A 13,334-nucleotide genomic window follows, 5' to 3' on the forward strand; every position below is an offset into this window, starting at 1 on the left:
AACGCACAATCTGTTGCAGGGACGGAGCCTGCGCGTCCATGGGATGGTGCTGGGCATGGGGGGAAACGGAAAGCCTCCGCAGGTAAGAAGCTCTTGTGAGCTGTGGTGTGGGTTCTTGCCTCTAAATAGGGCTGCACAAAGGGCTGTGTGTGGTGGAGGAGTGAAGAAAGTACACTGCAGATCTCTGCTGACCGCAGAAATGGCACAGTGCTGTAGCAGCAGCAAGGCCAATTTAAGAAACTAAGGTTGAAGAGTAGAAGTTAGTAGTTGGCTGTGCTAAAATCTTGCTCCAAAAAGATGTCTTGTTTCCTTTCTGTCAGAAGGTGATGCAAGCGGCCTTCCAGCGAAGCGCAGCCTTGCGGAAAGTCTGGGGAGGAATACAGAGCATAACATGGCACCCAAGAGAGGTCCCGGAGCAGGGGGAAGAGCCTTCCCTGCAGTGGACCCCCATTCTGTCTCCACGACCCTGGCTGGAAGAAAGCGCAAGGGCTTGGAGCAAGAGGAACAACTGGCAGAGCCGTTCTGTGCCAATAAGAGAGTGAGGAGTGAGTGCAGCGGGGAGAACGCCATGAGAACGCGTCGGAGCGGAGGCAGCGTGCCGGCTCCAGCAGCACAGCCTGGGCCTGCAGCAGCGCGGAGCTCCAAGCGGAGAGGTAAGAAGGTGCTGTGGTACCCGCCCTGGTGAGCTGCTGCCCTTGGCGAGACACTGAGTTTGCTTGGGGTTGGCTTTGCTTTTTCTTTCTCCGTCAAGGGGGAAAGAGTTGAAGGCTATCAAGTCCAAAGGGCAAAATATGGAAGCCCATCTTTTTCCATTCACTCCATGATGGTCTTCTGCACGTCCCCCTGGAAATGTCCTTCACTGTCAAGCTTCCTAGTCCAATTTCCTTTCTCTTTTTTCTGTCATTTGTTTTTGTCGTACCCACGTTTCTGCAGTTTTGCTGTTGACAAAATGAATTCATCTTTTCTCTTGCCTTATAGCAAGAAGACAACGACAAAAAGAGAGGCGAGTGGAAATGATGAAGGCTGCTCTGAGAGCTGCCGCTGCACGTACAGAGGTGAGTCCTTGGTGAACACAGACCCGCGCCCTCCTGTTGTTCTCAGTGCCTCCGTCTGTCAGACATCAAAGAGATTGAAGAATCCCAAGGGAAGCCATGTCGCAGAAAAACACCCAGCTGTGTGGTTGAGGAAATCACACTGTCAGTGAGAGCTGCCATGGGGAGCTTGGATGCCTTTCTCCCACTTGAGAAGGATGCTGTTGGTAATGGCTGCAGGGTTTTGCTGCGATGAAGTAGCTTGCCATGTCAGGCACTGCGACCTTTGAAACCGCGTTCCCAGAGCAGAGCATGAATCTTAGGCAGCGTGTTGTGGGAAGTAATGACACTGCCCTGAATGGCAGGAGCGTGCTGTTCCGCATGGGGCCGTTCTGGAATGTTACTGATCAGACCTTCTTAATGAGATCTCCCTAGATTGTTTCTGTCCTATTTCTACCCTTGCTTTGTTTCTTTCCAGTCCTCCACAATGGACGACCTAGTGGAGATGATGCAGAAGCTGCAGCTGAAGGACTGAAAGGAAGAGCATCAGAAGGCAGCAGCTGCAGCGCATGGTGTTCCAGGGCAGCGCTGTGAGTGCCGCCCGACTCGGCACTCTGTGTCTTATCTGTTGATCTCAATCAATAAACGATCACAATTACAGATTCACAAAGAGCACACGGCCCAATTTGTCCAGCAGCTTTCCGTGCACGACTTCAGATCCAGAGCAGCATCTCTGCAGCTTCAGCCCACCAAGCTCCCATCCTGGCGCTGTTCTTCGAGGCACTGTTCCGAGTGCTACTGCTGTTGCTGACACCTGAGGTTGCCCGTGGAGCTCGGTGGCTCACAGGACCTGGCCACTGCACTCTGCTCCACCCCCAATGCCTTTGAACGCGGCATTCTCTGTGCAGGCCTGCCCTTGTGCAAACCCACGTGCAGACATTGCAGCCCCATCCCTTTGCACAGGGCTGTGCGTGTCCATCTTTCATAGAATCATAGAATCATCAAGGTTGGAAAAGACCTAAAAATCACCCAGTCCAACCGTTCACCTATTCCCAATAGCTCCTACTAAACCATGTCCCTCAACACAACATCCAGTCTTTCCTTGAACACCCCCAGGGTCGGTGCCTCCACCACCTCCCTGGGCATCCATTCCAGGGCCTGAACACCCTTTCTGAACAGTAATACTTCCTCATGTCCAGCCTGAATCTCCCCTGCCGTAGCTTGAAACCATTCCCCCTGCTCCTATCACTGGGGGGTGATGATACGAGACAAGAGGTGAAGACACAATGACACGAGAGAAGAGGTTAAACTATAAGAGCTGACAAGATTTCTCAAACACAGCTGTGAAGGAGATCACAAATTACATTTCCAAACCAATTTTTCTACAATGAGGATTAAAGTCTCAGCACAGCACTGTGGCCTTCTGAGCAGCAGTCACACTTGGCAGCTGGATAAAATGTCTTCCACCAGTCTCTTGTAGACCCACGCATTGAAGGGAGCTGTTGTTGTGCGGACTACGTGACTGGCCTGAAAGGGTCAGTAACGTGTTACAGTGTTTCATCCTGAAAGGGATGGATACTTCTAGCAATAACAACAGTGACCCTGAAAGGGATGGATACTTCTAGCAAAAACAACAGTGACTGATTGGCAAAGGAAGAAAGAACTTATGTTTCGGTAAGCAGAACACAAGAAACTAGGATAAGGGAGTACAAGAACAGCTGCTTGAACACAAGCCTTTGCTTTGTGCTTTGTTTCACACTTGCTGATTATTTAGGATGTTGTAGTGTATCTAGTCTATAAAAAGAATGAGCCTTCAATAAACATCACTTTTGTGCCACCAGAGCCTCAGCCCGTCTGTCCCAGGCGTCTTGAGCTGCTCTCCGTCAATGCATCCCCTCTGAGCCTCTGTCTCCTGATTCCAACTGCTTCGTCTTTACTGAGCACACACACTTCTAGCTCAAACTTCATGGATTCTTTGCCAAAATGTGGCTTTGTTTGGCATTTCAGGGTGTAGCTGTACAAAACAACGGAGAAGCAGAATAATCATTTAATCGTGTTTCAAAGCTGGCGTTGGACAATTTCAAATGAATAAAAGCACTTCATTGCAGTACTCCACTGGCATTCATATTACTGAGAAAACAGCCCAGGATGAAGTCAGCTGAGAGCTGTGACACCCAAATCCAACAGTGGCACCTCCAGAAGTCCCTTCCAACTCTGAGGAGTCTGTAATTCTGTGACCTCTTGGCCAAATATCTGTGTGTTTGAACTACAAGAATGAGTGTTACAGTTACACGCAGTCTCTCTCCCAGCTGTACAGCTCACCTTTTGTATCACAGTTTTACAGGCAGACAACACTCCCATCGGCCTCTAAGTGCCGCATCTTCACTGCTTCACGTTCGTCACAGAGCTCTACAGGAGCTCCTTTAACTCACTTAACGCTGTTTTGCATCGTGGACAATGTTTCATGCACATTCCATTTACGTTCCCTATGCTTTCTCTAAAATTCCTGTATTTTACAGAGTGGGGCAGAGAAAGCAAATTAAAATATTTGCTTCAAGGGCTTGGAACTGACTATGTAGGCACATGCGAGGTGAAGCCTTTCTGTTTTCCACTTACCCCATCTTTGAAAGGACAGAGATTATTTCATTCAGCACTTGGTCTGGACTCAGTAGTTGACTCCTGGTAACATCACAGTGTGCCTAAAAGCAGTCAGCTCATTAACAAAAATTAGAACCGTAGAAAATATCTTTTTCCTAAAACTGAAGATATTACGGAACCTTTTCATGCTGAAAGCTGCAGAACATCCAACCATGCAGACAAATGCTTCAGCTCTCCAGTGTGATCATCGTACGACGCTGGAATAACAGCAACAGCTTCTCAACAATTAATATCAAAGCACTGCAAGTTCTAAAATCAGCACAGAATCCAAAGCAGCAGAGATGGGCCAGGGAAGCACAGAGACAGGCATGTAGCCAGAAGTGCTCACCTGACAGGATGGCAGAAGACAGGCATGAACCCATGTTTGAGTATCCTACAGCACTGCCCCTACCACACAGCTGGGGAATTGCATGTGCTGTGCTGCTTTGCTGACTGAGTGCTTCAGATGTCAAGGAGCACACAAGGTTCCATGAGGCTTTTCTAGCCCTGAAGTATCATAGTGCAAAAAAACCCACAAAAAAAACCAAGGTACTTCCCAACCTCAAGTTAATGGTTGCAGACCCAAAGGGTCCCTGTTTGTGGCCGCCCAACAGTGCCGAACGCGGCACCCGCCGTGCTGGGATGCCAGCAGCCCCCCAGCTCACAGGGCTGCCCCTCTGCGCATCTCAGGAGCCACGGGGCAGCCGGTGAGCAGTCTGTGGGCAGGGCTGCGTTGCAGCCAAGGCTCCTGGCTCAGGCTTGCAGCATGCAGCCCCGAAGCCAACAGCCACTCACGCGGACCCCTCCCGCTCTGTCCTTCCAGTGTGCTGCCAGCGATCCGGACAGTGCCTGAAGCCCAAGAGCAGCCGGTGACCTGCCAGCTGCAGGGGAAGGCAGGCACATCAAGCCAACAAGACCTGCGCCCAGCACCGCGAACCAAACGTGTCAGCTTCCTTGATGAGCAACAGGGGGCTGAACAAGACCAGCACGAGGGTGCGGCGCAAACACTGCAGGCAGCCAAGGCCTCACCCCGTCGCATGTCCTTGAGGCCAAGACCGCCTTCCAGAAGAGGTTCCGAATCTTCCTCAAGGGCTGAGTCTGCGGAGCCTCAAGGCAGACCGTCCAGGCTCCCTCGGGCATGCGACTCCGTGAAACTCCTCAGGAAGAGGGCAAGGAAGATCATGCGAGTGCAGAAAGCACTCAAGCAGATGACACCATCACCACTGCGTGGTCAGTCCAGCCTGCCTGAGGAGTCTGGCATGCAGCGACCTGGATTGCTGCCACCCATCAAAGAAGAAACGGGGTCTCCCGAGTGTCAGCCTCCGAGCACCCCAACCCCACCCCGCAGGAAGGACACACCCTACCCACACTGGTTCAGGCCTGGGGTGCACACGACCGACAGACTGGAGGCTGCAAGACAGAGGCAGGAATCCCATCGGCATCACCGCTCGTAGTAAACCAGGCTGCCCAGGGCCCCATCCAACCTGGCCTTGAACACCTCCAGGGACGGGGCATCCACAACCGCTCTGGGCATGCGGTTCCACCATCTCACCACTCTGTCTGTAAAGAAGAATCCAACCTGACGTCCCATCTTCAACTCAACACCACTTCCCCTTGGCCTGACCTTAGCTACACCATCAAAGAGTTGACTCCCCTCCTGTTTGGAGGCTCCCTTCATGGACTGGAAGGCTGCAATGAGGTCACCGCGCAGCCTTCCCTTCTCCAGGCCAAACAAGGAGATCTAGAGTGAAGTGTAGAGGGGCAAAACCATCAATAAAGCCTCCTCCTTTAAACATCTCCAGAATGCCTGTGACAGTGTCATTGCGTCTTTTTATGCCGGCTCTCTTTATGCCGGTGGAGGGAGAAAGAATTGTGAGAGGGCATCAGAGCGTCGCACGATGCTTTACTTGATGCCAAAGGAAATCCAGCGTCTCTTTGGACTTATCTGGATCGCAAGCTTATCCGCTGTTGAGCTGCCACAGTCCCCCTGTTCACGCCAGCCAGCTTTTGGCCTGGCGGGCCTCAAGGGCCAGCCGCCTTTAAACCTCGCAGGGCCCTCCCGGCCAGCCGGATGGCCATCTTTTGGCCTGGCAGCGTCCGCTGGGCCGGCTGGCCAGCCTTTGGCCCGGCAGGGCCCTCCCAAGCTGCTGGCTGGCAGTTGGCCATGCTGGGACCCTGGCTTTTGGCCTAGTATGACCTCCTGGCCAGCTGGGAGACTCCTGCATGGCAGGGCTACCCGGGACAGTCAGCCTGACATCTTTTGGCCTGGCAGGGCCCCCCTGTCCGGCCAGCCGGCTTTGTGGAGGCAGGGATCCACAGGCCGGCCGGCCCGCCGCCTTTTGGCTTGGCAGGATCCCCCCAGCTGGCTGGGAATCTTCTGGCCTGGCAAAGCTAGACGGGTCAGTTGGCAGGACAGCTTTTGGCCAGGCAGGGCTCCCCACTTTGGCTGGCCTGCCAGATGTTGGCCTGGCAGGGCACCCGGCCAGCCGGGATGCTGCCGGCCAGGCAGGATCACCCAGGCCAGCCGGCAACCCAACTTTGAACCCTGCAGGGTGCCCTGCCCGGCCAGCAGGCTTTAACCCAGCGTTCCCTCCCCTCCCCCCCGCTGCCCCTCGAGCCCCACTCGGGCTTCAGGCCCTGTGCCCTCCCTCCCCCCCACCCCCTCATTCCAGGGTATTTTACTGCCTTCGCCCCACCCCCTCCACGGGTGGCCCACAGCCCCCCGAGTCCCTCGCTCTGACCCCCGGGGAATTCTGGGTGTCAGAGAGGAGGGGCGGGGGAGGGGAGATGAATGTAGGGGACTGAATGGCAAGACTTGTGGGGGGTCGGGAAAGGGGACACAAGGGATCGGAGTGGGGGACCGAGGAAGGAACAGGGGGGAGGGGGTCGGACAGGGGACCCTGGGAATCAGAATGGGGAACAGGGGCAGACGCTGACGGAGGAACCGAGGGGGCGGGTGGAAGAGGACTCCATCACTGAGAATGGGGGAGTTGGAGGTGGGGGACGGGGGGAGAGTTTGCTGGGGAAATTGCTGAGGCCTGCAGTGCAGGAGAAGAGCCCAGAACTGGGACAAAGGTCGGCGAGGTAGACGACTGACCTCATCCCAAACGACCACCGAATGGGGAGGAAGAGGTCGAGCCTTCATCCAATGGAAGCTACTGCGCGTGCCCTGGGGAGGGGGGACAGTATGTAAATGAATTCCCGGGAAAGTACTGACTATGTCAGTGGGTCTTGGGTAATACTACCAAATAGGTATGGCCTGGCTAAGGAATGGATCGAGACCCCACTCTGTGCTGTGCAAGCTAGGAGGAGCCATCCCCCTGGCACCCGGCGTGTGGCGCAGCGCTGAGACAAAACGTATCTGCTCTTCTAACCTTACGTGGGCTAGAGAGTTTGATTCCGCACATCAGGGGCACCCCGCTGATGGCGGCGGTCCTGCCTGGGCGGTGGGCTGACTCCTTGGGACAGCCGATCCGAAACCGAGACTGTTCCATAAGGACGGGCTCTGTGAAAGCCAAGGGGCAGGCAGGCACGGGTGCTGGCCGTTGCGACCCGGTACCTTCGTGCACGGACCGAGGTCAGGGCATACTGATCGTAATAAAAGTCAGTTAACCCGGACAGCGTTTGCCAGGGTGGTGAGAGCAGCCCGATGATTCTTGAGAACCGGTCAGCTTGTGAGCCTGAGATTTGGGTTCCTCTATGCCATGGTGGAACTTTACTGCAGTACGTGGATGCCACAGTAACAAAGGAGGACGGTGTGCAATGGACTGAGTTTGCTGAATTTCTTGATTTAAATGGCTATCGAGTTTCTCAACAGAAAGCACCACTGATCCAAGAGCGGGAAGCAATTTGCTGAACAGCCAGAACACCAACGGAGGGCTGCCTCCAAGCCAGCAGCGTGCGACTGCACGGAGACTCTGTGCCAGCTGGTCAGAGCTCCAGGAGGAACCGCTGGGCGACGCTGAGGATTCCCGGGTTCATGGACGGAAGCAGTTTGGTGAGACAAGGAAACTGTAAGGCAGCACATGCAGTAACTGCTGCTGACAAGGTACATGACACCAAGCCATTACCTGCGGGGACTTCCACTCAGAAGGCTGAAATAACTGCCTTGACAAGAACCTTCACTCTGTGGACAGATGCTAAAAGTGCTTTTGGGGTATGGACTCCGCACCAGATACCCCAGGGAGACCAGTTCAACCCAGAGAGCCCGCAAGTGCCTTGCGCCGTCCTGACACCCTCCTCAAGCCTTCAGAACCTGTACAGACAACTGGAGAGCTGTCAGGAGTGCACTGAAAGAGGAAGAGCCCAAAGTACATTTAACGAGTCTATTTATTTATGGATGTTTTCTGCGCTATTGCAGGCAAATTCAGGCAGCACGCTGCAGTCAGCATTCATCCAAGGCGTCTCCTAAGGAGGTTTGCTCTTCCACTGTGTGGACAAACTTCCTTATGGACATTACGTAACATCTTTCACACCTACAGCCTCAAAACAAAGAAACAATAATATATACAATATATATGATATGTATATATACAATATATACAACACATACAATAAATAAAACAACAAAAACCCCCATCTATTTTGACTTGCACACTGCCAGGTACCCCCCAGACTGTCCCTGTACGGATTAGCCATGACGTCCCTCAATCTCTGCACTGAATGATCCATACTAGGTTGTGATAACTCTCTTTTGTTTAAATCTCTTCTTTGACGGTGATCACCACAGGATTTTCCATGCCCCCTAAAAAAACGTCTGCTCTCTTCCCATCAGCAATAGACCGTGAGGTCAAACACTGGGCAAACAGAGATCTCTGCTGGCTGAGCGTAAACTTCCGACTAATTACTGAGCTTCTGACCCTCACTCCACACTTGGTCCTTGCTTCTGGGCATCTGCCTGTCCTCCCTTGCGCAGAGATAAGCTCGGAAGGAGGACAGAGGGGAGCATCTCGATGCCTGCCTGTCACACCCCAACCTTCTCCCGGAGTCAGACAGTCCGGCCTCGTGTAGAGGCCCCGGCTTCTCTGATGCTTGTTCAATCTGTTTTCTTCTGCTGGCAGCTGGCAGCTGCTTATCCTAACAGAACAACCCTGCAAGATGTTTGCTAATCCCTACCACGATTCCCACATTGCTTGGAACATTCAACAGCTATTGCAGGATTGCAGGAAAGACTTAGTCCCATAATTCAGCAATTCTGTTTCTAAAACATGCAAAACTGAGCTGCTTCCTGACAACAGGTCATCCACGTTCCGGGCAGAGCACTTTGGAACAGTGCTCGTTTCCGTATCGCCTGCTTGAAGATCAACGCAGGCAACGGCCGCTGAAGGAGAACGAGTCCTAGCCCACTGAGAGCAAAGGAGGGAAGAGAGAGAAAGCAGAGAGGGCTCAGCACTCCCAGCCGGGCCGGGCAGCCGCTGCCGGTGCCCGCGTCACAATGGGCAGCGGCCAGCACCGGCCACGCTGTCATCGCGTCGCCGTGGCGACGTTTGTGACACGGGCACCCGGAGGGGTATAAAAGGCGGAGCGCGGCGGTGGGTCCCGCATCCTGAAGGAGCATCTGGCAGAGAGCAGACGCATCTGAAGGATGAGCTCCGGCATGGCTGGCGCCAAGGAGGAGCGAGCCGCCGGCACCAGGCGGAACGGCAGGAGCGAGGTCGGCCCCGCAGCGGGGCGCGCCTCCAGTCCGACATGCAGCGACACCAAAGGTACGCGGGGCCACGGCCGGCACAGGAGCGGTGCTGCAGCCGCCCCCGGCACGGAGGCGACCCTTTCCATCTGCCGCCTCGCTCCCGCCTGGCAGCGGTGGCGGTGCCGGGAAGCGGCAGATGCAGAGTGTGACCTGCTTTTCCTTTGCCCTCCAGAGCGAGTCGCCGTCTGGGAAGCGGTGGCCGCCTACGTACGGGAGCAGCTCCTGGTGCAGAAGGTGTGTTGGCCGTCGGGTTCCTCCTGCCCCTGTGCGGCTCAGCCTGGACTTGCTCTGAGTCTTCCCCTCGGCACAAAGCAGGAGACTCCCCCCACGTTTCTCTCCTGGGCATCCCACGGGCTTCCTGCAAATGCGCGATCACTCGTGCTGGGTCCTGTCGCATCTCAGGGCTGATCCCGGTCTCTGGAAGCCTCTGGATCCCATGGGGCTGCTTCTGCCCTGCAGCCTGCTGTGCTGCATCTGGGAGGGCGAGGGGAAGGAGAGGACCGTGCAGCCCCCTTTCCCAAAGCCATGCCCAGTGCCCTGGCTCGTGCCTCTGAACGGCGGGAGAGGGCTCCTGAGCTCTGTCCCTACGTCGGACCCCCCCCGGCTCTTCCTCCGGCCGTCCCATAACCCTTCCGCCCTTCCTTTCTCTTCCACTTGCAGGGGGTCTGGATTCCCACCTTCGGCACCTTTGACACCGTCCCCAAAGACGTCCGGACTGAGGAAGGGACCGTGACTCTGCAGTGGCCCGTGTTTAACCTGGCTTCAAACCTCACAGCCACGCACCACCTCAAGCCCCACAAGGAGTCCCTGCCAGGTAGGAGGGGGGATTAAACTTTTGCTGGCTTCGTGGACAGGGCAAACGGCCACCGCCTCCATCCTCAAAAGCAAACCTCCCCCTCTGAGGAGCCCGTCCAAACATGGGGCCGTTCTGGCTGATGTCCACCAGAAGCACTTCTAGGGAAGCACCTGTGGAAAACCAACCCTATCATCAACTCTGTCCCTTGCATTTTTCAGTCCTTAGGAAGGTGGAGCCCATGAAATACAGCGAGGTGGCCGCAGCTGCCTCTCTCAACTGGGAGACACTCAGGAGGGGCATCCAAAGCACCATGTCCCTGCTCTCCGGCTGCCTGCAGAATGGGGAGAACGTTGCCATTGTCCTAAAGGACGTCGGCGTGCTCCACATTGACGGGCTCACCTTTGAAATGAAATACTTCTTTGACTTCCTGGAGAAGCTGTCAGGGAAAGAGAAATTCAGAAGAGCTGTTTTCAAGGTGAGCTGCAGTTTCTCCGTGGCCCAGGCACTGCCGTGACCCTTGCTGTGCCCGCTGTGCCTCAGCCGTGACCAGGACGTCCCACATCCTCCCCGTTTCTCCCCTGCAGGCCCCCTGGCTGCTGGACGTGGTGGTGTCCCGGGTGGCACCGGTGGCCTCCCTGGCGCTCTCCGGCTGCGTTGTGGTCTTTCCCCTGTGAGTATGTTGGTGGCTGTAGCTGCTGCTTGACGCAGCTGCTCAGCTCTCGTTCCGTAGCGCTTGTTCCTTGTGTCCGTGACTGTCCTGCCCGTGAGCGTGTGTCACAGAATCACCGAATGATTTGGGCTGGAAGGAACCCCGAAAGGGCACCTCGTCCCACTCCCCCGCAGGGAACAGGGACACCTACCCCCAGAGGAGGTTGCTCTGAGCCTGCTCCAGCCCCACCTTGAAAGCCCGTCCGGGCACCCACCACCTCTCTGGGCAAGATGCTCCGCTGCCTCGCCGCCCTTCTGTCAAAAACCTCTGCCTTATATCCCACCTAAATCTTCCCTCCTGCCGTTTGAAACTGTTTCCCCTTCACCTATCCCGACCGACCCTGCAAAAGGCTTTCAAAAGTAGTGTGCTTAATGCAGCATGAAAATGTGCCTGTGAGCAGACAATCAGAGAGAGCAACAAGGATTGCTGGAGCGCTGCGTCACACCGCTCGCTGTCTTCTCCTGTTGTGCAGGTTTCAAATGGAGTTTGCACCCAAACCACCACCCGCAGTATACCGCAGGTCCTCAGGAAGCCACTCTAGTCGGGAGACACCAACGAAAGAAGGCACTTTGCCACCTCTGGACCAGGGCAAGAAAGGTAAAGCAGCTGCCGGTTCCTTCCCGTGGCACGGGCAACATACTTGAGGTGGGAAATCCCCTGCTGACCATCAGCCACGGTCTCTGACTTGTGTCAGAGCTTCACGCCGGCTCAGCACGGCCTCTTCCCATGAGGAATTGTTGGCCTCTCCCTAACTAAGGCGCTGGGTGCGACGTGCCCTCATCCCTGGCTTTGTTGGGAGGATGTGCGGATCTTAGGCCCTGCCCTCCCCCAGCGCAAGGATACGGTCCCCAAAAGTCACCCTGCCACCTCATCATCACCACCCAGCTCCTCTTTCCCAAAGCCAACGCCACTAATGCAGTCCCAAAACAGAGCTGAATGGCAGAGAGGAGGAGTGGGGCCAGGGATGCTGTCAGGGAGGGCCCGAGGGCGGTGCAGATGGCAGCAGCGGGGGGAGCAGAGCGGCCCTCTCGGCTGTTCTGGGAACAGGCCTGAGCGCCCCTGGTGAGTGAGCCAAAGGGTTGACGGTGAATCTCCTCTGCCTTCCCCATTGCAGTGAGATTTGCTGGCCAACCAACCTTCATCAAACGGTTGAGCGCAGACAGCGCTGATGGAGAAGAATTCAGACGGGTCAGGAGCTTACTGCGGAAGGAGAGCTCCAGGTTCAGGTGAGGCTGAGGGCCCCGGGCTGCCACGTGCACGGGGGTGACCCAACGAGAGCCCATTCCCTAGCCCCAAAGGGTCCCTGTTTGTGGCCGCCCAACAGTGCCGAACGCGGCACCCGCCGTGCTGGGATGCCAGCAGCCCCCCAGCTCACAGGGCTGCCCCTCTGCGCATCTCAGGAGCCACGGGGCAGCCGGTGAGCAGTCTGTGGGCAGGGCTGCGTTGCAGCCAAGGCTCCTGGCTCAGGCTTGCAGCATGCAGCCCCGAAGCCAACAGCCACTCACGCGGACCCCTCCCGCTCTGTCCTTCCAGTGTGCTGCCAGCGATCCGGACAGTGCCTGAAGCCCAAGAGCAGCCGGTGACCTGCCAGCTGCAGGGGAAGGCAGGCACATCAAGCCAACAAGACCTGCGCCCAGCACCGCGAACCAAACGTGTCAGCTTCCTTGATGAGCAACAGGGGGCTGAACAAGACCAGCACGAGGGTGCGGCGCAAACACTGCAGGCAGCCAAGGCCTCACCCCGTCGCATGTCCTTGAGGCCAAGACCGCCTTCCAGAAGAGGTTCCGAATCTTCCTCAAGGGCTGAGTCTGCGGAGCCTCAAGGCAGACCGTCCAGGCTCCCTCGGGCATGCGACTCCGTGAAACTCCTCAGGAAGAGGGCAAGGAAGATCATGCGAGTGCAGAAAGCACTCAAGCAGATGACACCATCACCACTGCGTGGTCAGTCCAGCCTGCCTGAGGAGTCTGGCATGCAGCGACCTGGATTGCTGCCACCCATCAAAGAAGAAACGGGGTCTCCCGAGTGTCAGCCTCCGAGCACCCCAACCCCACCCCGCAGGAAGGACACACCCTACCCACACTGGTTCAGGCCTGGGGTGCACACGACCGACAGACTGGAGGCTGCAAGACAGAGGCAGGAATCCCATCGGCATCACCGCTCGTAGTAAACCAGGCTGCCCAGGGCCCCATCCAACCTGGCCTTGAACACCTCCAGGGACGGGGCATCCACAACCGCTCTGGGCGTCCGGTTCCACCATCTCACCACTCTGTCTGTAAAGAAGAATCCAACCTGACGTCCCATCTTCAACTCAACACCACTTCCCCTTGGCCTGACCTTAGCTACACCATCAAAGAGTTGACTCCCCTCCTGTTTGGAGGCTCCCTTCATGGACTGGAAGGCTGCAATGAGGTCACCGCGCAGCCTTCCCTTCTCCAGGCCAAACAAGGAGATCTAGAGTGAAGTGTAGAGGGG

General features: G+C 56.0%; 1 protein-coding gene across 1 annotated transcript; it reads left to right on the forward strand.

The window, feature by feature from the left end:
* The first annotated feature begins 8,431 nt into the window (after positions 1–8,431).
* LOC128079488 (coiled-coil domain-containing protein 81-like) lies at positions 8,432–13,026 on the forward strand. The gene is made up of 8 exons (XM_052680757.1): positions 8,432–9,373; positions 9,530–9,591; positions 10,018–10,171; positions 10,372–10,628; positions 10,738–10,823; positions 11,335–11,459; positions 11,977–12,088; positions 12,396–13,026. The coding sequence occupies exons 1-8, from the start codon at positions 9,253–9,255 to the stop codon at positions 13,024–13,026; spliced, it is 1,548 nt and encodes a 515-aa protein (XP_052536717.1). The 5' UTR covers positions 8,432–9,252.
* Positions 13,027–13,334: the final 308 nt, after the last annotated feature.

This window comes from Tympanuchus pallidicinctus, unplaced genomic scaffold (assembly GCF_026119805.1).
Source record: "Tympanuchus pallidicinctus isolate F22 unplaced genomic scaffold, pur_lepc_1.0 scaffold19, whole genome shotgun sequence".
NCBI lineage: Eukaryota > Metazoa > Chordata > Aves > Galliformes > Phasianidae > Tympanuchus > Tympanuchus pallidicinctus.